This window comes from Triturus cristatus, chromosome 11 (assembly GCF_964204655.1).
Source record: "Triturus cristatus chromosome 11, aTriCri1.1, whole genome shotgun sequence".
Classification (NCBI taxonomy): Eukaryota; Metazoa; Chordata; class Amphibia; order Caudata; family Salamandridae; genus Triturus; species Triturus cristatus.
Window position 1 is genome coordinate 197,369,963 of NC_140594.1, and position 23,349 is coordinate 197,393,311.

The 23,349-nt window shown below is 42.8% G+C and overlaps 1 protein-coding gene across 6 annotated transcripts in view; it reads right to left on the bottom strand.

Moving 5' to 3' along the window:
• Positions 1 to 699: 699 nt before the first annotated feature.
• CMKLR1 (chemerin chemokine-like receptor 1) overlaps positions 700 to 23,349 on the bottom strand; it is a 257,881-nt gene continuing 235,231 nt past the window's right edge. For all 6 annotated transcript variants that reach the window (XM_085633476.1, XM_085633475.1, XM_085633478.1 and 3 more), the window contains exon 2: positions 700 to 2,660. In XM_085633476.1, the coding sequence (XP_085489602.1) occupies positions 1,530 to 2,657 (1,128 nt within the window). In that variant the 5' untranslated portion in view covers positions 2,658 to 2,660 and the 3' untranslated portion in view covers positions 700 to 1,529. The remainder of the gene's footprint in view (positions 2,661 to 23,349) is intronic.

Consider the following 23,349-nt stretch of genomic DNA (forward strand, 5'->3'; position numbering starts at 1 on the left):
GGACCGTAAGTAACTCACCACAAGTGATGGACTGGTGGATTTTGGTTAAAGAAATATATATCATGGAATCCTCTCTAGCTAAAATCAGAGGAGCAAAATCCTTACAGAAGCTAGAACGTATCTGGGGGTCCTCATTTATCTGAACTCCTCTGAAAGGTATATATATACATATATTTATATATATAGGTATATAGGTATATATATAATAATTTTTTTTTTTTTTTTCTCCTTTCTTTTTTTATTTTTTCTTTCTTTTTGGCTTTACTTTCTCCTGCTGTCTGCTATACCTGCTATCTGAATTAAGATGAATTAAAACGATCTTTCCATTTTTGAAATCTAATTTGATACTTATATTTATGCCCTGCAAGTCACACTATATGAATATGTCAAACAATTTTTTTTCTGTTGTTTTTTTTTTTGTTTATTTTTTTTTTTGTTTGTACTTCTAAATGTATTGTTGATTTGACCTCTTATCCTGATCTCAATAAAAAAAGATTTAAAAAAAAAAAAAAAAAAAGACATCCATCTCAGGCCATCATGTTCTCAGTGTCGAAAAGTCACATTGGTGTTGTGCATTGTGATTTACAAGAATTCCAAATTTCTTAGTAATAATATCAGGACAGCGAATTCATCCATTAACCTATAAAACATGAGAAATCTGCACAAAAGGCTTTGTAAAGACTTACAGATCTGAGACTATTTCAGTTGGAATAAAATCTATATTTTTTTAATAGATCATGTACAATATTGCAATAATGAACTTTTTATTCAGTACTTTCAGTCTTCTGCTGCAATACATCTTTACATACATAGCCTTTGGTTTGACGTGGTGGCATATTACACTTGAATAATGAGTTGTTAATCATACCCCAACTCATCAAATTGTTAGCCCATTTGAATTAATTCTGCTGAAAAGGTGTTGACCCATTTATTTTCACCTACATTGCTAATGTATATCAACATGGGTAATGGTGAAATGTAATTCAACTCATGAACTAAAGCCACCACCACAAAAAGTGAAGACCATGTTCGAGAGTTGAGAGATTGTAATGCTGTTTCTTAATAAAATGAGAGCAGCTTGAATATGTCTTGTAGCCAGTGAACATACATGGGATTTTGTGGCAACAATAATAATTGATTCTCCTATCTTACATATTGTCCTTCCATATGAAAACAATTTCAAAGTCAATGTCCTCTTTGATATAAAATGCTGTTACAGTGCTTCTGTTGTGCTGTGCCTGCAAACAGCAACTTTGTATCTGTAGTCAAATACACATAAAACCAATGTGTTATATAAAAAGAATGTGATAGTCCAATAAAAAGAATGCTTTGTACATCACATGCATCAATAATACAAAACAGAAATATTTAAGTCATTCATTTCAGTTCTTTGGCTATATTTATTTGCTTTCTTTTTTACTCTAAGACACCCTCTTCCTTCCTGTAGCTTGGTGGATTGCTTGCCTTATACCTAAATGCTGTAAGTCATTGGATCTGTTATTCAATTTACACACATCCCTTTAACAAGCTCAAAGTAGCACTGTTTCTTTTTCTGTAAGTGAAGACATCTTGGAGAAGCTTCTGGTGGAAATCCGTGAGTGCATCACCTCATCGCTCAAAGCGTGTTCCAGCCTTGATAAGATATTCATCTTAAATTTCTTGAAATCCTGACCCATGAATACGTAAAGTATTGGATTCATGCAGCTGTTGGCTGTCGCAACAGCAGTTGCAATGGGGATCCCAATGCTCAACGCGGAATGTGAAATGCTGGCATGCTTGATTTCCAGAATATTAAATATATGATATGGAGTCCAGCAGATGAAAAAGGCCACAATGATTGTTAGAATAATTTTGAATGGTCTCCTAGACTTTGAAAGTTTGTTTCTTCTTAGTCTTAGTACAATTGTAATGTAACTACCAGTAATGATGATCACAGGAATAAGGTACCCGCAGATGAATCTTGTATACACCACAGCCATATGTCTCATTTCCTGTAGACCGTTACTCCTAATAGATAGGGAAAAGTTACTGAAGCACAGGGTTTTATCCTTTTGATATTTAACATCACGGAAGAAAAGAGATGGTGAACTCAAAAAGAAGCTAATTGCCCAAGCGACCAGGCAGACGAAATATGCTAACCTGGGGCTGCGATGGTTCTGCGACCAAACAGGGAAGATCACTGAGATGCAGCGATCAAGACTAATGATGGTTAACAAGAGCACGCTGGTGAACATATTCAAAATCATTACAAAAGAGTTCAACTTACATAAGGCCACTCCAAATATCCAATGGAAATTCATGGCTGTATATACTATAGTTAGCGGGAGGAAGAACGTGAATAGGAAGTCGGCAATGGCCAGATTGAGAAGCCAAATTGTGTTGACAGATTTTTTCATCTTGAACCCTATGATGCCGATGACCAAGCTGTTTCCTAGGACCCCCAAAATGCAGACTGCGCTGTAGATCACAACGGTAAATATCTGCATAGCAATCTTCTGCCCACTGGTTGACTGTTGCGGTTCATCTTCAATATCAGGAAAGGTAGGATATTCAGTGTCATTGTATGTAATTTGATAAGATGAGTTTTCATATTCATCCGTATACGCAGCTTCATCGTTGTAGTCAAATGAGAATAAAGCTTTGCCGTGCCCATGCATTATCTGCAAAGAAAGAAGTACATTTATTAAAATGTCAATTATATAGGACTTTCACAGTACATATCCGTAAAAAAACATGGATTTTTAAACAGCAACTCAATGTGTTTCATTATGCTCGTACATTGGGGTTTGGTCTGGTATATTTATCACATATCAAAAGTATAATATGCGCATATTCCTCTCTAAACCACCTACTGCACATCTGGAAGAGGCTTGGCCAGCCATACAACCCATACACACACTGAAGGTGCTGCAGAGGCCATGGCTGAAAAATGCAGTCCTGCTTTGAGTTTAGGGCTGTAGAGAACAGTCTAGAGAAGAAAGAGAGACCATGGTCCCTGCTCTGGATAATTTATGTTAGATTGAACAATCTCCTTTCTCTTGTCTCCTCTAAGCTGCATTCTCCTCTACTGCAGCCCTGACCGTTGTGATCTGTTCAATGGAAGCAAAAGCCTTGGCCTCCCTATGGGCTCAGGTGACAGGGAGCTTTCCTGGGCTATTATCACAGAACTGGAGGTAGTCCCAGACCCATGCAGCTCAGGGTTGAAGCTTATGGCGGGGCCTAGAGGTACCAGGAACCTCCATATTTTCTTTTGCCCCCCCCCAAATCAATCTTCCTGTCTGTGTTCAAACAGTCATCACTGCACCCAGGGTCAGCTTTAGGGTGACGTCATTTGTGTGGCATGCTGAGACAAAGGAGGAGCAGTCTGCAAAGACCTTTGGGGCATATCAACAAGGGCTTTATCTCTGCTTTTTGGCTTTAAAAGCCAAAAAAGCAGAGATAAAAGTAGCACCCTATCAACAACAGGGTGCTAACATGCAAATTTGCATGTTAGCACCCATTTACTCTACGCTTCCCCTTGCATCTCTAATGAGATGCAAAGGGGGCGTTCCAGAGTAAAATAATAGGAGAAATGTCGCTAAGCGACTTTTCTCCTATTATCAAGAATATCGCTAACCCTGTTAGAGACAAAAAAAGCAGCGCTAACCGCGGTTAACGCTGCTTTTTTACGTCTGGTATTTTTCTGACTTAGCCATGATATCCTATGGAAGGTGGATATCATGGCTACTTTTGTGAGTCTTTATCAACTAGCTAACGTGAGATTATCGCTGGGTTTCCAGCGATAATCTCACGTTAGCCACTTAGCGTGAGGATTTTTATCGCTATTGAGATAAGCGTTGCTAATAGCACGCTATCTCAGCGATAAAAATCAACGCTAGCCGGCGATAATTATCCTAGCGCTAAGTGCGCTTAGCGATAATTATCGCCGGTTGTTGTTGATATGCCCCTATGTGTGCCCAGCATCTCTCAGAGGAAAATAATAATGGTAAGATGGCTCTGGTGGTTAATGCACTGAAGAGAGAGATCAGTGTCTTGTCCAGTCACAATGTTGACTCATTTAAAATAAAGTAGCATTGAGCGTTAATGTTCCTGCTGCAAAGCATAACGGGTCACATGCCGATCACAGATTTGTATTTTATGTCGACAGGTCGGAGGGTCACTGCTTTTGTCACAGAGATCCTGTTGTTACTTGTCGTTCATAAATTGCAATCCGTCTAATAAAGCACAACGAGCTATAAACATGCAAGAGCTGCAAACTGCAAGACACAAGGTGAGAACCTCATTGTTTTCTTTTAAAGTTTTCGTTATTCTAAGGTTTCTAGAATGATTCCTTTGGGTAGTGATACATTCTTATCAGATTGAAAACCCATCGTACGTTTTAAATCTTGAGTTTATGGGGCAGATTTACTGGTGCAAAGGTTTGTCCATCTGCTGCCCTTCTTCCTTCCCATTTCTCCTCCCTCAATATCTGTTTCATGCATACTAACTCTCCCAGATATATAATCTGCTCTTAGTTTGAGATTACCCAGTTTTTTTCTAACACTTAGGGCAGATGACTTTGCACTGTTGCAAAGCCACAAAAACTTACGCAAAGTGGCATAAAGTCTTGATGAACAATTTACTTTCCAGCCAAAACTATTTGTGCTGGATCGTTTTCTACACATATCGCAAATAGCGCTTTGCTCTTCTTTGTGTCTAGGGAGCACATCATGGGCAATATGGGTGTTCATTGTTACTACCTATTTTTTTTATACACAGCTTTATCCTCCAACATTTGAACGCTGGACTGTGTACCACAAATACTTCTCTTTGAGGCAGGCACAAAGTAGGACAAACTTTTTTCAGCAAATGTTTTCAAAGTTTGCATGTGTGCAATGTGTCTGACAAAGTATTTTGTGCCAAAATCTTTACCAAATCTATGCTAGACATCCGGCGCAGCACAAAGGTGCAAATGTGTATGCGTAGTGCTAGGAATCTAATTAAGCTGAAGCCATTGAGAAGACAGAAGCAGCACCATTTCTTTGTAGATATGGCACTTTCCTGCTCTCATATGCAACATAGCACAGCAACTTAGGTTATTTGTAAAATTGCCTCTATCTTGTTTTTATAGCTCACAGTAAACAGGAATGTAATAAATATGTGTATCTGTTGGTTAGCAGTCTTTCCTAGGTCAGGTGTTAGCCAAGATCTTACAATTTTAGTAAAATACTGAGGGCCATATTCTCAAGCAGCTATCGCTGAGTTATCGGCACCTTAATGCCGCCAAATTTGTGATAAACTTACCACCCCATTCACAAGCTGGTGCAAACAGCCCATATCACCACTTTTCTGGTGATAGCAGCCTAAAAAAACATCGTCAAGGAAGACCCCAGCAACTATCGCTAATGAGATGCAGAGTAGGCACTCCCGAGCAAAAAGCAGCGACAACGCCACTCCACAACATTCTCAACGACCAGCCACATCGGCAATAAGATCACAAAACATACCATAAGGCATGTTAGCACCAGGAAACTAACACCTGCTCCGACCTTGTGCAAAGTCGGACTACAACATGCACCACAAAAGGGAGCCTGCCCAGAGCCACACCTGAAGAACAACAGATGCCATGGAGCCACAGAACATGCATCCCGGAGCCCCAAGAGGGCAACAACACCCAGCGCCATCATTCCCAGGACCCCACCTCCCCACCCCAGGGCCCCACTCCGGGCACCCACCTCGGACAAAGATATGTCACATCAACCACACGGAACCATATACCAAATAATCCGCATGATGTCGCACTATCACATCTGGTGACATGCATGTGTTGTCACAAAAATGAGCATCACGCATTCACCATCGAAGCAACAAATGAAAATTTACTCAAATAAACACAGAACAGAAATGAAGAAACATGTTGGCTCCCCTCATGACAATCCATAGGTCACAGCCTGCAAGACAAAAACCATGATGAGCAGGTGTGTCCTGCGCACATCAAGGGACAGAGAGAGAGCAAAGGAGAGAGAGAGAACGAGAGAGATAGATGGACAGAGAGGGGGAGCGAGAGAAAGACAGACAGAGGGTGGAGAGAGAGATAGACGGACAGAGGGGGAGAGAGATACAGAGAAAAGAAGAGAGGGACAGGGAGAGAGAGTGCCTACGCTGCGCACCCGGGGCACACTGCTTACTTGCTGCCAACGGTGTGTCTCCAACCACGTGCCAGTATGTAGTGCAGTCCACCAGATCCCACATCTGAGACAGATCCGTCATCTGAAACAGAGTCCAGATACCTGAATGGCAAAGTACATGCAATTGCACATGACACCATCGCCTGTCCGCCCAGGCACACCCAGGCAGATGCACCCCAGCCCCTCCCGGCGCCCAGCGGTCCATGCCAGCCCCTGCGCACCCAGGCAGATGCACCCCAGCCCCTCCCACCGCCCAGCGGTGCATGCCCGCCTCTGTGCACCCAGGCAGATGCACCCCAGCCCCTTCTGCCGCCCAGCGGTGCATGCCCACCCCTGCGCACGCAGGTTGCACTGCTCACCTTCCGCCACTGGCATGTAGAAAAGAGGGCCCAACACGTGCTGCTGCAAGCCACAAGCCCGGGGCCCACAGGCATGGCACCCTCCACATCATGCAGGCCACTCTGCAGGCCATCAGGTCTCACATTTGGTGCTGGGTCCTGATTACTCCATGGCAGAGGACATACCAGTTCACCCGGCATCCTCGCAGGCTGCACACCCACTCAGCCTAATATATGCCACTAACTCTGTGATCCCCGAGGCCCATGCTACCTGCTGGCTCAGGCCTACGCTGCGGTCCAGCAGGGCACACAAAACCTGAGCTGTCCGGACTGCCAGGACGGGGCATCATCGCAGGCTGCACACCCGCTCAGCACTTAAGGTGCCCCTACCTCAGTGCACCGAAAGTCACCGTCCTGTGGCGGTGTGCGTGTGCCGGCCGCAGTGTATCCGGCACCAATAAGTCTGTGCCCCGCTAGTCATGGATCCTCTATGATTGGGTATCGTGGTGTCGACGCCATCATGTCCCCTCCGGGCCTGCGGAATGTGATGTCGCAGGCCCCTGGACCCCCATGCCAACATGCACACCACACGGATACACCCCGGGAGAGGTTGGAAATGGCGCCGTGCACGTGCGCCCGGCCCAATTTATTGGCAGGGTCACATGTGCGGTGACGTGTGTGCTAGATGGCTGTGGTGTGGGTGTAAACCAGCCGTGAGGGAGTGGCCATGGCATGCTGACAACTAGACCTGTGAGCAGCAGATCACTACAGGGGAGTCCGGGCACATGTGGCGTTGTTGTCCCCCCCCTGGAGCGTAAGCGTAGTGGGCTGGCCTGGCATATGTCGGTACAGCGTAAGGGTTTGAACAATCGCCCCGGGGCTCTGTGCGTGGTTCCGTATGGGGCTGGATAAGGAAGTTACAAATGTGTGTGTCGCTGTTGTTGTGTCGGCTCCACACGGACGACAATCGGCAATGGGTCACCCTGTGACCCAAGTCCAACGACATGACCCACATGGACGTAAGAGGAATTCACTGACTCCACATTCATCCATACTATCACACTTGAAAGACCATAGAGATGACACATCTGTGTGATTCAGAATGTTTAATGCATATTCAGTGGGGTGTTGCATCTGGAGCAGTACAGGGCCATGCAAACCACAGTTTCAAATGGTTGCCTGTGGAGCGCCAGCCAGAGTCATTCAGGAAATGACAGGTACAAAGGAAGTGGAAGAGTGCAGTTCGCAGTCTGACAGCTGGGTCATTAACGATCAAACAGAATATGGCAGTCCATGTTGATGTCCAAGGTGAGTGTCGCAGAGTGTATCGGGGGACAGTGGAAGGTAATGATGATGCAGGGGGCAGAACCAAGCTGAAACCTGCCATGAGGCGGAGATGAATGCTACTGTGTCCTTCTTAACACGATGCCAGATTCATCAGCATCTTTGTCCACTGCTGTCTCATGTGCCTCATGTGTGGGTGGTGCTGGTGTCTCTCCAGCACTGTGTGGCAGTGACACTTCAGGGGTAGAGATGTGGATGTAGTGGTAGCAGCAGCATGCATCTGCGTCAGGCCTCGTGGCAGCAATGCCATGAGGATGGTTTTAAGGTCATTGTGGAACTCAGCTACCTCTCGCCGATGTGCAGCCGTGTCAGCCGCTCTTTCCGCATTGGCCTGCTCCATGTTCTCCATGAGCCTACACATGAGTCCCAACTCCTGTGCGAGCTCGCTGGAGCCACTCTGAGTAGACAGTCATTCTTGTCTCACAGTCAGGACTCTAGCGATGTCAGCCATGGTTTGTTGGACAGCATGGAGCAGACTGTGGGTGTCCGTTAGGGACACTGAGTGGTCCCTGATGGAACTAAGACGCCCACGTATGGCATCTAGTTTGTCTGCCATGCGGTCGAAGCCCACTAGCACCTGTTCATCCAGCTGCTCCTGGCATCCCAACACACGGCATTGGAAGGCCATGTGTTCTTCTTTGGGGTCTTGGGAGGCAGCCGTGGTGGTGGGTGCTGCCTGCAGTGTGGTCTGTGCAGGGGGTGGGTTCTCCTCGCTGCAGCTGGCCCGCCCTGCTCCTGGAGGTATGCTGCTGAGACTGTCAATGAACTCTCGAGGGCGCTGGAGTCAAAGGTATCGTGGTCCTCTTCGTCATCAGAGAAGAGAGGTTGGGACTGCTCTGCAGGAGGTGGTGATTGTCCGTCTGCTATGTGAAGGGGAAATGCAGTTTAACAATGTGTTCACATGTGTGTTGTTGCATTGTACATGTTTACATACAAACTGCATGACTGTGTACATCGTGGCTGTTTCGGGGGGGCTGCCCATTTGCTGCGGGACAGTGGACATTCCGACAACATCACGGCTGTGTGTTTGTACTTGTACATTTTCAACTAACATTTCCCTGCAATGCCACTTGTGATTGGCCAGTGTCTACACCCAGTCGGCACCAGTTGTGTCCTCTGTTCTGTGGTGAACGTGTTGCGGTTTGTGCCACTTTGTTGTCAATGTTGATGGGCTGTGCACGTGATGTGTGTGTGCTGCATTTTGGGGAAGTCGCCCCTGCAGCTCTGATTTGGCTGCCCCATATCCATTACATGTGGTGTACCTCTGAGGTCTGTGCTCATACAGTGCTGAGATGTTACATACTTGGGTACATAGTTCTCTTTGTGGGAGTTTGGGTCTGGGCATGATTTGTCCGCAGCTGTGCCCTACTTACTTATGCATGTGTACCATTGTGCCCATCTCCCCCCGTCCACCCAGTCCCTGGTTGTTACTCACCCTGGTGCTGTTGTGTCCGGTCCTGTTGAGCAGTGTCCGGTCCCCCAACTCCTGCCACCGTCTCCCCACTGATGACTGTGGACACCAATTCCTTCATGTCGTCCAGCTCCTCCTGTGGTGCAGGACTGCCACCTCCAGTCTTCATTGCTGCCTTCCGGTTGTTGGCGAGTTTCAGCTTGGTTTTGCGCTTGACGTCATTGCAGCACCTCTTGACCTCGTCCATTGTCCTCTTCAGCACTCCGACGGCATTCACCTTGTCCACGATGGCCTGCCATAGTTCATTTTTTTTCGCCAATGACACAGTGGAGGTGACGAACAGTTGTTGATGGTGTTTGACCACCTCCGTTATCAGGAACCTGTTCTCCTGCAGACTGAAGCGCTTCTTCCTACTCTTCTTGTCCTTGCCCTTCCCTGACCCCGAGGTCCCAGGCTGGTCTTCGGGGGTGCTTGTGGGGTTCTGGTTCTCCTCCGTACTTGCTCCGGTAACATCCATTGTGCTTGGCTGTTGTTTGGCATTTGTTTGTCAGTTTTTTTCCACTTTTATGGTGATTGTTCCCGCCTGACGTGTGTGAATTGCAGGCCTGTAGCTGTTTTTCACTGATTTTTGTATTGCGATTGGCCTCATCGCAGCTTTTTTTGCGTTCGCGTTTCGCATTTTTGCGGCGTGGCGTTGATTTTAGCACGGTCAGTTGACGTGTTATCTGGTGACTATCGCATGGTACCGCCGTGTTGTTAATGTCTGGTTAACACTGCATAAAATTCCCGCTATAGACTACGATGTTGGGAGTTGCGTTAAGTAACTTATGCGATGATTATCACACGTTCTTGATAATATGCCCCTATATATAATAAACTTACTTAATGGGGTGTTCAGTCAGCCCTCTTCATCCATTGATCTCCTGCTGTGTCATTCACATTTTCTTTAGCCCGCTACAGCAAATAGCATGTAGCAGTGGGTCAGCCAACTTCCGCCATTTGCTATCCTCACCATGACTTATGGCATGCTGCTTTTTCACACAGAGTACATTTTCCCGCAAAATTGCTCCCTTCAGTACTAGGACCTACTCTGGCAATGTGGGCTTTTTGAGACCAAGGAATTATTTTTCTGTAACCAGAAACGTTTTAAGGCATGTGCAAAGCTGACAATTCCCCAGGGCCCCCATCTTCAAAGGAAACCTCTGGTAAAGTAAATTCTTGGTCTAGCTCACTTCTGTGTTTTAATGTATCTCAGCCTTCAAGATATAATTCGATATTGTTAGCTTACATTCGGCTGGAATAAAATTCAAAGTTGTTCCAAAGAGGGGCCCCCAAAATATTTCTTGCCTGGGACCCCCAAAACCCTTAAGATGAAACTGGCTGTAATCTCTTTCCTTATATATTGCTAAGAGCCAGACAACCCCACTGTAAGAAATGTGGTTATAAGTTGAGCAGGATGAGAGGCTTGCACTATTAGTAAGTCCAAAATTGTCTCCTTACCGGGAACCAAGGGCCTCATTTACAATGATTTGGCATAGGGCAGTGCCGCAAGTGTTTTTGCTGCCTCTGCCCTACGCCAAATCGAAAGGGCAGGAATTCACTGTATTGACGAGATATGGTGCATTCCTGTCCTTTCAGCCAGTGCCAGAACACAATATAGTATCTTGCACCAACCCTGGGCCCCTTGCACCATGGCTCAAGAGTGTCTATTGTGTTGGCAGGATTATTTTTGTGCAGATTGAGACACGTTCCTGCACAAAAACAATCCATGGAGGCATTTTCTTTCTTCTAATGTGCTGCCAAAAGCCCCACATTAAAAAGAGAAAAAAACAAGGAGAAATAAATGTATTTCTCCTGGTTATGCCTGCCCTGGGGAGGTGTACAGTTTTGATGCATTCCCAGGTTTCCAGATCCTGGTAAATCTGGAAATGCCTCAAAACCCATGGGTGTTGCGTGGGAATTCCCACCGTATTGCCCATGTAACGCCTCCCTGATTCAGTGTAAGGCAGCGCAGTAACTTGGCTGTGTTGCCTTACACCATATCTATGAGGCCATGAAAAGACACACAAAGAGGCTTTCCGTGGCCTCGCACATATGGGTCTGCACTCTGCGCCACCGGAGCATCATACAAATTGATGTAGTTCAGGGGGCTTGTAAATAAGCCTCCAAATATCCCATTATAGCACTTCACTGTCTTAGGCTAGTGAAGCAGAGGAATCCAAGGCCTACTCAGGGAGGTGATGCGAGCTAGTGGTCTCTGTCCACTAGCACGCAAGAATAACACTCAATAAATGATTGTCCTGTCAGTGTTTTTTCTTTGAAAACAGGGAAGCGCACATTACTTAATATGCATTAATTTACAAATATGTACAATTTGTATGAAAATACCTTTGGTGACATTCTGAAATCACATTTAAAAACTACATGTTCATGAACTCCAAAATCACAATACTATCTATACCAGATGCAAAATGACAATATATGGGGGTGTTGTTTAAAACAAAACAGGCCTCGTGGTTTTGTCAAGGGTCATAGTATCTATATAAGGCAGAACTTTTGACTTTGTCAGATAGTCACCACATTAGGATAAATGGAATATTCACATACTAGAGTTCACCAATAATATCAATGGACAAATGCTTCCACTAAGCATTGTGTTGTTCATCAATAAAGGTTGTCAATAAAGCTTTTGCATTCAAAACAACATTAAACATGTGTTAGAGCCTTTATTTTACCAATTCAGGCCACATAATGCAGCCATATGACCAACCAATTAGGATCCTTGTACTACCAAGAAAAGGAGCATCACACCCCAGCTCCAGGAAAGCTTAAGAATGTGGTGATTTTGTTTGGAGTTCAGGACCCCAGAAACTTAAGGCAAGATGTATTAAATTACTCATGGAGGGCTGTTGCACTCCTGCAACCCTTCAACACTTCTCGTCAAGCATTGGTGATGGCCCTGCCCAGATGAATAGCCACCAAGCCACTGCAGGGCATTATGGGGCGCTCACTACTGGGAGTATGCATATTTATTTAGTGGCTCTGTCCACTTTGTAAGACGAGCGACCTCGAGCTTCACTTCTCTTTTCCCTGTTTTGTGTTTTTGTTTTCTTGTAGGGGTGCCCTGGTATTACCAGGGAAACCCAGATAACATTTTATAACTCTGGGGGTAGGGAGAGTCCGCATGACCCTACCAGCTTCACGCATGTGCTACCCTCCAGCTCGCTGGAACTGGCATTTTAATTTTGTCTCTCTCCCCTGTCCGAACTGTTCTGCTGCAGGTGGGTAGAGGGTGAGGGGTGTTCTCTGCCCTACCCTACTGACAACCTAGCCTGAGTGTTATGGCAATGGCCTTCTGGACACTGCATGGTCTGTTGCTTTTTCTGTCATAGGAGAATGGGGTTCCCCAAGACTCCATGATCACGTTGGTCCCAGGGAAATGGAGTCCCCACCGGGGAGTGGGGCTCCATGCATGCTCCTCTTCCCAAAAAATGAGCAATTAAAGTTGTGCCAAACCACAGGCAATAGCCTACACTGTTGGTATTTTTAGAATCTGCGGCGGAATCCTAAATGATCTGTATCTATAGCAGAAGTCAAAGGTCAAAACCTTTAAAGCTGCATAACTCTGGCCCCCAATGGCCCAATTTCCATGATCTTGGGCTCATTGTACTCCTGGTTGCAAGCATTAGTCACCAGAACCATTTTCGGACGATCTTCTAACTTTCAAAAGGACACACATTATGGGGATCTAGTTCCACTGGCTTCCTGCGCCAGCCTTCTCCTCTGCTTTGCCCTCCAAAGACACCATGGCCTCTTGGCTGTCTTGCAAGACATCTGGGGAGCAGGGGAACCCAGGTTTTCCCCCAACTGGTCCACAGCAACCATAAGTCAGCCAGCGCTCCTGGTCCTTGGGAGACTCATCATATACTATCAAATACTGGTGGTCAGCTGCAGGCAAAGTCCTTAGTCAATCAGGGGCATCAGGTGGTTTGCCCTTTGAGCTGTACATGATTCTGGTGTCATTGCAATCCAGGGTCTTACTCCCTGTTTCTCTTTTGTGCAGGGGCTTTCATGTGTGGGTGGAAAGATGCTAGGCAACCCAGGCCTCCAAAATCATTTCAGCAACAGACGGCAAACATCTGAGGAATATCACCCAAAGATGGTAATTTCCAACATCCATCAACAATAAAATTTTACAAATCTCATGATAAACAAAACAAGCATTGACCAACCTAAAATGATGGCAGCCAATGCCAGAGCTATTGGCTTTAACAGTGCTTGTTTTGATAGCACCTCTGACTGCACTGCTATTTGTAAGCACTGCAAATAAAGGTGATATTATTAGCATAACGTTACAGGTTTAACAAGCTCAAACAAATGGAAGGTTAAAGGGGATGTGGCTGGATCAAACTCATGACCTGTAGATCACGGCAAGTGTTGTCAACCAGCACTCAGCTCACTGTGCCATCTTGATCCACCAGAAAGTTAAATGCTCGCTTCTGTTAACGTCTGTGATATGCAAGTCACAAGTTCCAATTGTAACGAGGTCACGCCAGCCTCCCAACCTCCCTATGTCAGTTATTGCATATAGGAGGTGAAGAACTGCATAGAAATACCAAAATAGTATGTGGCAAAATTGTGAAGTGGCAGGTTTTAAGGGTGAAGATGGCATACTCAGGGCATAGCAGTTTAAGACTGAATCATGTATGCGTCCCCATAAGCAAGGGAGCTAGAAACATAGACTCTATATGACACAGTAAATAACACTTAATAAAGACAGTGCTTTACTTTATGATAAAAAATAACTATATTCAACAAGTTAGTAAACATCCCAATTAAAAAGAATGTGCCCATAAAAATCCGGTAAGTGATATCACCCTTTAGGGTGCCGATATGTCCCCCACCATAATAATAGCTTCTTATTGCACTACATTTCTGTTAACATTCACAATTATACTCAGTTTTTATCCTATGGGACTTGTTTCAAACTGACTCAGAGTCTAATATGCGCTCGGGTCTCTACTTCTTAGCAAAAGTACAACTGCAGTAAACGTGGGCATCAATGTGGGCAATAGATGGGGGCGTGGCTTAAGCACCAAACAAGATGGCTGCATAGCTGCGGAGGTCCGCGCCACCTTTCCCGATGTGATTTCTCTACGGGAGGGAAATCCTTTTTCAAGTAAATGACGTAGGACTCCTTTTCTACACCATTGCAGTGAGCCTTTTGATCACTCTAAATGCCGTTTTCTTCGAATTTTGGCTATTTTGATGGCACAACTCGGTTCCTATGTTTAACGGCCACAATTTTGATTTCTCTTCACCGTGCCCACCGTATCTCAAGATGACTCCTCTTGGCTCAGCTTTCTGCACATGAGTGACAGTTGGAGTTTAACTCATTATGAAGAACAAGTGAGTCTTTCCATCTGTTGAAGCTCTGCTGCTTTTGCTTTTCCTCTTGGCATGTGAGAATTGCAGTCTGCCTCCTTTGAGAACAGCCACCATTTTGTGCTTCACTCGACACACTATAAGAGGTGAATACTCATTATATACTGGTGGTCAGCATATTACTGCTTTTCTTGGTGTTGCAAATCCTCAGCTTTCCTTGAATTACACCACGTTCCCATAAAGATGGTCTCCTAGATTTCAAATGTTTTGGAACTTGAGTACAGCGCTTTGAATTAATTTCTACTTCCTCATCTGAAGACATTAAGCTTCCTTTTCTAATTTAACATGTCTCTTCAATACATACTCTTACAGTGATTTAAGGGATTAAGGAGTCAGTCCTTAAGAGTTTAGTTTAATTGTTCTACTCACTAAACTCCACTGTCCTTATATGGGGAGACTGAGGAATCTTAAACTTACTGCTTCTACCAAAGTTACTGCGTGCTCAGACTCAGACTCCAACTTTGATGAAATGGAAGACCTTTCTTCTCAGAAACCTGATCATTCGTCAGGCACCATAAAACACAGCTTTCAAGCAAATTACCTGGAATTTCTACCAAACGGCGTAAAAAGATCCTCCTTCTCCAGTGAATTCTTCCTCAGCCTACATGGATTTAATCCTTGAAGAGATTCGTGCTCTGAAACCTTTCATCAAGGAAACTAACAAAACTCTACAGTTTCTGAATGACAAATGGTCTTCATTGGATTCGCGATAGCTCATTGTGGAACAAAGAACAGAGTCTCTTCAAGTTTCGTGCTCTCGTATTTCATCTCTACAATCTGAAATATCTCTACACAAGAAACAGGCTGAGGATTTGGAAAATCGAAATTGCAGGAACAATCTCAGAATGTATGATCCCTGAAAACATTGAGGGTTCCAACCCAACCGTCTTTTTTCAGTCATTTTTGCTTAAGCTCTTGGATTTACCTGCTACTACCTCTCTCAACATTCAAAGGGCTCATAGACTTGATCCTAAAATTTCTGCGAAACAACGTGGTGTCATACACAGACCTTCTACAAGTCCTGTCTGCTGTCAAGTCCAAAAAACTAATTTTTTGGGAAGGTATCGTCAATTTTTTTCTCAAGATGTAGCTACAATTACAACTGGGGTGGTGTGGTGAGCAAAAGAATGATGGATTTAACCCAGATCCTTGTGACTGGGGGTGAATGTTTGCATTGTCCAGCATTCTGTCCATCAATTGTTTCTTTTGCATATGTTGCCCTAAGTGGGAAGCGTATGCCCAGACGTGGGTCCCGTGCTCACTTCACCACTGGATTCAAGCTAGCCTGGCTGATGAAGAGTGATGCCCAGAAACCGGTCCCAGGATGCTTATTTCCGGTCCAGGTGGACCTGACTTGGCAGTTCGGGCTGGACTGTTCCCACAAGGAACAGGGTCAAGACTGATTTGCATATGGCTGGGTCCACACTGGGGTGGTGTGGTGAGCAAAAGAATGATGAATTTAACCCAGATCCTTGTGACTGGGGGTGAATGTTTGCATTGTCCAGCATTCCCTCCATCAATTTTTTCTTTTGCGTAGCTAAAATTACAGCAGACCATCGGAAGAAGTTTCTTGATCTATGTCCTCAACTATGTTCTATTAATGCCAGATTTGGACTTCTTCATCCTTGTCTCTTCAAGGTTACCTATAAAGAGAAGACTAAAACATTTGAGGATCAAGCAGCGCTAAAGGAATTCCTTCATCATCATGGTGCTGATGTAATGGAAACTTCAAAGCCTGCATAATTATTATTTTTGCTTCACCTTGGGTAGATGTTTTCTTGTCTCGGTTACACATTGAGTGTTGTCATGCTTTTATTTTTGTAATGTTCTAGCATAGTATTTTGTTCTATATATTTCTCTTATATCTCTCTCTCTAATGTTATTGCTTTTTTTCATTGTTACTTTTTCTTCCTTTCATATACAGGTGTTATATTGCTACAATTCCATTACCTATTTGGTCTCCCTGTTACGTTGAAGTTTTGATTTTGGTCCCTCTGGAGTTCGGTGGAGCTCTGGTGCTGTCATCGTCATCTTCTGGTGTAGTCATTGCCCATTCTTTTTGTATCTATAGGTATGTTTTTCAGTAGTCTTTTGTATGACTTGTACTGTCTCTTTGTTCTCTATCTTCTCCCTTCTCTATTGGTTTTCTCTTGCATGGTTCCTTCTTTACTTTCTCTTTCTATTTTTAAATTTATTTATTTATCTCTTTTATCTCCCAAGTCCTCTCTAAAAGAATTACCTCATCTCTTTTGCCTTCTTTCCCTATATATAACTCAGTCAATTTGAATTGCTTTTCTTGTAAGCATAATGCTTGTTCATACTTTTCTTATTAAGTTAAATTTCGAGTCACTGCCTTGAATAATAAAGGATTAAATAATCCTATTAAAAGGCAATAGGAGCTATCTCACCTAGCAAAGTTAAAAACTGATATTGCCTTACTCCAAGAATCTCTTATTACTGAAGATGAAGCTTCCAAGCTGAAGAGATGTTGGGTGGGACATTTGTTTAACTCTCCAGCTTTGGGTAAGAAAAACAGAGTTTTGATTTTATGTCATAAAAAATTAAATGTTTCCAATGTTTAACAGGAAGCTGATACTGAAGGTCGTAGGGTTATTGTTAAGCTTCTTATAGATAAGATTCCTTCAGTTATTTTTAATGTGTATGCCCCTACTTTAAGGTTTTCTGCACTAATGTATCTGATAAATTACTTACATATGATGATAACTATATTATATTTGGTGGTGATTGTAATCAAATCATTGACCCCATTTAAATAGACATTCTAGAATTAAGATTGTCCCCTCTAAAATGCACTCACAATTTACATCCACAATACGTCGCAAAGCGTTGGTGGATATTTGGCGACTTTGCAACCTTAGAGAATATAGTTTTTATTCGGCCTCACATCATTCGCAATCCCGTATTGATTCAATTTTCCTGAGTGAATCCCTGGCCCAACATGCCATTCAATCTGAAATTGGTTCTATCTTAATCTCAGACCATGTCCCTGTACTTGTAGATATTGATCTTATCCCTTTTTCTCCTGACCCATGAAGATGGCGTTTTAATAACTCCCTACTCCTTGATCCTATTTTTTGTCAAAAATTCAACTCCTTTGTCTCTGAGTATTTTTCTATCAACAGTACCCCGGATTCTCCCTTTGTTATGGTGTGGGATTCCTTTAAGGCAGACGCCAGAGATTTTATCATAAATATTGTATCACAAAAGAAAAAATCCTTAGAAGCCCAATCCTCTCAACTACTTAATAAAATTAAACAATTAGAATTTACATATTATCGTTCTAATAATGAGTTCTCTTTGAAAAATCTTATTGACGCTAAACTTACCTTTAATAGACTATCTACTAATGCCGCCTCTAATTACCTACTGACAAGTAAAAAAATGGGAAAATTACTGGCTAACTATTTAAAAATGAGAAAAGAAAGAACGAACATAGAATCTCTGCAAGGTCCTGCCAGTACTCCTATCTTCAAAGATAAAGATATTTTTTTTTAAAAAGTGTCTCATTTTATAAGAATTTTTACACTCTTGAAGCATTACCAGAACAGTCTGATCTTCTTTCCTATTTTCAATCCATTCCTTCTCCTCCATCGAATCACATTGATTTTGAGCCTTTGGGAACTGATATTTCTATAGCTGATTTTTTACACGCTGTTTCGGTATTACTTCGTGGGTATGCACCCGCACCAGATGGCTTTACCATTGATTTTTATAATCATTTTGCGAAAATCCTTTTGCCCAATCTTATACTTTTATTTCAATCTGTTTCTGATAATGGCTCAAGACATGTTTCAAGAGGCAGTGATCTGTTTATTCCCAAGGATGATAAGGATCATTCTCTCTGTAAGAACTATCGGCCTATTTCTTTGGTCAACACAGATTATAAGATCTTTGCAAAGATTTTGGCACTTGATATTAATCCCATTCTACCCGATCTCATTGGCCCTGAACAATCAGGATTTGTTAAGGGGAGACTTGCATCTGAGAATTAACAAGTCCTTTTTAATGTTTTAATCAAAGCTTCTTCCTTGGAGCACCCTATTGTCGCGATTACCTTAGACGCTGAAAAAGCATCTGATAGGATTGGTTGGGACTTTTTGTTTAAGCTTTAAAATGGGCGGTTTTTCCTTCTTAAATAATTGCTTTAATTTCTTTATTATACTCAGGTCCCCAAGCTTCAATATTTGTTAACGGTAAGAGTTCTGAATTTTTTTCATTGCTTAGGGGGGTACTACAGGGATGCCCCTTATCTCCATTATTAGTTGTTATAGCATTGGAACCTTTTTTCACTAAAATTAGACAGGATGATCGTATCACTGGATTTCATTTTGGTCCCCATCAGGTTAAAATGTCAGTTTACGCTGATGACATTCTTTTATATTGTTCTAATCCTGAATCCTCTCTTACTCCTTTTTTTCAACAGGTAGCCCCTTTCTCTAAACTCTCAGGTTATTGTCTTAACGCTGATGAATGCAAAATTCTGCCTTTACATGTTTTGTGTCAGAAACATCTTTTCGAACATTTTGGGTTCTCTTAGCAACCACTTAAGATTAAATATCTGGGTTTGTGGTTCACACCTTTATTATCTGAAACGTTAAAGCTAAACGTTGATTGTATTATTAAAAAACTGAATGACACTATTACTCGCTGGCATCCCCATTTTCTATCTTGGTGGGGTCGTCTAGACTCAATTAAGATGATGCTCTCTCCTCTTATATTATATATTATTGCCATGATTCCTATTCACATTCCTGAATATTACTTTAAGAAAGTTGATTCTACTTTGATAAGATTCTTATTGAAGGGTAAACCATCTCGCATAGCCTTGTCCTCTCTAAAGAAAGACAGACCGAATGGAGGTCTTAGGCTTCATGACTTTAAAACATACCATTCAGCTTTCTCATTAAAACAAGCTACTCAATGGATATCTACAGATCTTCCTTTAGCTCCCCCTCTTTGGTTAAAAATTGAGAATTTTCCTATTGCTCCTTTTAATTTTCGGGAAATCTTAACCTTCACTTCCAACACTGCTTCTTTGCTTTTCCCTGTCATTTCCATTTCCGTAAACTTTTGGTTCCTATACTATCTTAATCATATCCCTCTAATAGTTCCCTTCATCAACAACCCATTTGGCATAATAAATCATTACGGATTTGTAATCGTACTATATACTGGAAAACTTGACATTCTAGAGGTTTAAGTTGGATATCCCAGCTTATATCTGATAACCAACCCCTTACTTTTTCTGATCTCCAATCTAAATATTCCCTACCATCGTCCTCTAGATTGCAATATAATCTTCTTTATCCTTCTCTCATCCAATATCTCCATAATCTATCAAGTACTAATAATCTTCCTATATTGTACAGAAACTTATTCTCAATACTAGACAATTCCCCCTCAGCATCCACTATATACAAATATTTACAACTTCCCCCAGACAGACACAAAACAAAGGTTGAACTGGCATGGGAAAAGGATTTATCACAAGAATGGCCAATTACTACATGGGATAAAATATGGTCTAAAATTCACAAAACCTCTTGGGCTGCAAATATCACACAAACCCTTTTCTTCATTTATCATCGTGTATTATTTTCCCCAATGTCTCTAACATCTTTTTCATCAGAAATACCCTCTTCTTGCAGGTCCTGTCCATACCCTATTGCTGACTTAAAACATATGTTGTTTGAGTGTGCTCCAATCCACTAATTTGGGAAACTAGTCTGGTCCCAAATTATGAGAACTTTTAAAGTTCAGATCCCTTTCTCTTTCACAAATATTTTCCTAGGCACTCTATCTTCGCAACGACCTCAATCACCACTGAGTTTTAAGCTTTTAGATTTATTGTTAGCTATTGCATTTTATTTAATACCCTTAAATTGGAAACAAGCTGATAAAGTCACTTTCAGATTCTAATTACGTCTCCACCATATCTCTAGCAATTAAAAGAGATCTTCTATGGCTCCCCTTGACAATGTATTTATCTCTAACTGCCTCTTCAAATGTTGCATCTAAAACTGTATCAGATGATGTACGGAACCCACCTTAATTTCTCCCTCTGCCTCCTCCCTTCCAGATGAGTAATTGGTCATTTACTATTGAATGTTCATTATTATGTTTTTCTTTTTTTATATATATTTTTGTTTTTATTAAGCAAGAACAGGAAGGGTTTGGTCATCGCTTACAATTATTCATTGGTTGTAGCAGTTACACACACCTCAAAGTCGAGCAATTACATGGTACATGAGGGTGCAAAGGGTAGGATATACGAGTCACTTATACATATCAAGGTGATAATGGCTCGTCTAGGGTGGGGACAATTGGGGGTTCACAAATATTACCACGATAAGTGTTCCACTTAGTCCAGACTGCTATCCATTTTCAAGGGCAGCCACGTGCTACATATACCGTCTGCTCCTGTATCATACACCAGTCCATATCCGCCTTCCAGGCACCCAGCGTTGGTGGTGCCGCCGCTCCCCACAGACGGGCAATGTTCCGTTTTGCAATCATCTGGCCAAGGGTCGGCCAGAATTTGCCCTTGGTATTAAGGTCTGTGTGCTCCCAGACGTTAAGGAGGCATCTCTTGGCTTCGGGCCTAATTACCACTCCCCATACTGTACTCATACATTCATGTACTTTCCCCAGAAGTCTTAAATTTGCTCACACTCCCAAATAATATGCATAAAGGAGCCTTCTGAACCACATTGTCGTTTACACAACCCTTCTTCAACCCTACCCATCAACACCAGCCTAGGGCCGGAGATATAGGTTCGGTGCAAAACTTTTAATTGGACGAGCCTCAGCCTGGATGAAATAGCAACCTCCTTAGGGGAGGACAGTGCCTCATGCCATTCCTCGTCATCCAACTGGAGGCCATCCCGCCCCCGTTTCTCCCTTAATGATATTAAGGGGTCCGGAGTGTTATGGATGAGCTTTTTCTATGTGAGGGAGATGACTTTGTCTGGCAAGTATCCATCCAGCAGCCTGTCCTCGAGAGGAGAGGATACTGGAGGGGAGGACCCCATGGGGATGTTAGACTGGAGGGAGTGTCTGACTCATTATTATGTTTTTCAACCTCATTTATTGTTATGCTTACATAGTATGCCTGTTATCTTCAAAATGTTATACATTAATTACATTTTGCTTCAACTCCCATACCCTTTTTCCTTATTGTTTTATATGATGTATGTTATCTTTTATACACAGCTTGATAACTATATCCCTATATATTTTACTTTATTTATTCATCCTTATGTTATGTTCGATCATTATATTGTTGTTCTCTCTTTTGGTATTCTTTAATGGAATCAAACTTTTTTTTTAAAAATGTGGGCAATAGATCTAAATGCAGTGACTCCAGATCTGATCAATGGGTACCACTTTGATACCACAGGGCATAATAAAAGATGTGGCTAGGTTTTGTCCATCTTAGCTGTGTTTACCTGAGGGGTGCACTAAACAACAGCAAAGCAGGATTCAGCCACTGCAGATGTGAAAATCCCAGCTATCTACAGCACTAGAAGGGAGGTAACAGTGCGAAAAGATGCATACCCATAAAGTTTTATTTTGTGTGAACAAGACAAAGTTGGACAGTGGAGTGCCTTAAACAGGAATATGAGGTAACTCCTCTCTGACAATGGCTTAGCTCTCCTTGCAGGATGCATACACAGGATGCAGAAGCATTGGCGGTCCTACGGCTAAAGCTCGGCAGGTGTCACGTCTGACCCACTTCCCCTATTTTCCGCCCCCAGGAACCCTGAACATGGCCATCAACGGTGATAATTGGTGAATTTGTCGGGTTGTGGCGAGGAGAGTGGCATGTGTTGGAAAAAACGGGAGGCGGGCTGCCCCTCAGTGCAGCCTGTGGCCTGAAAGAAACATGACAGCACAACACTAAACTGAATTGAGATAGAAAGTTATTGGTTTGCCTGGAAGCATTGGGGAGGTGAAAGGCCATTCACCTCTAACAGGAGTATAGTGCTGCAAAGGGAATGGGGGAGGAGAAAAGGGGTGGTCCTCATCTCTGGGTAATAGTCTCAGGCCAGACATGATTTTGTGACAATTTGTTGGAGTTTAGTTAAATACAATTCATTTTTACGTGAATTGAACATCTTTGAGGTGTTACATTAAATGTGAGTGCTGGTAAATTCCAGACAGTCGAAAATCAATGGGCTTAGATTGAGATTTGTGAAATACATATATATTATTGAGGTGTTTGATTGGGCTTAAATATTACCTACTTGTCACTGTAGTGCATTGGACATACAGAACTGAGTCATTATCTTCTGAGGAAATAAGGGCATGACAGGTAGTAGCTTAGTAGCAAGGAAGGAAGCATACACTGGGGTTACATCCCTGCCAATGGTTGTACATATGCATCACGAATTGAGAGGCAGATTAGTGAATAGCTTTGTTTAAAAGTCCAGAATATTTCCCCTAAAACCTACATTTGTATTATTATTACTGTGGACAGGGCCACAAAACAAATATCTTGACTACGGCCCTTATTCCTACGCTTATACGCTATCCACCCAGAACCATAAACAACGCTCACTGCCATAAACACTTCCCCTCCCTGAACTGTAAAAACCCCTAACTACCCCTAAACACTACCCAT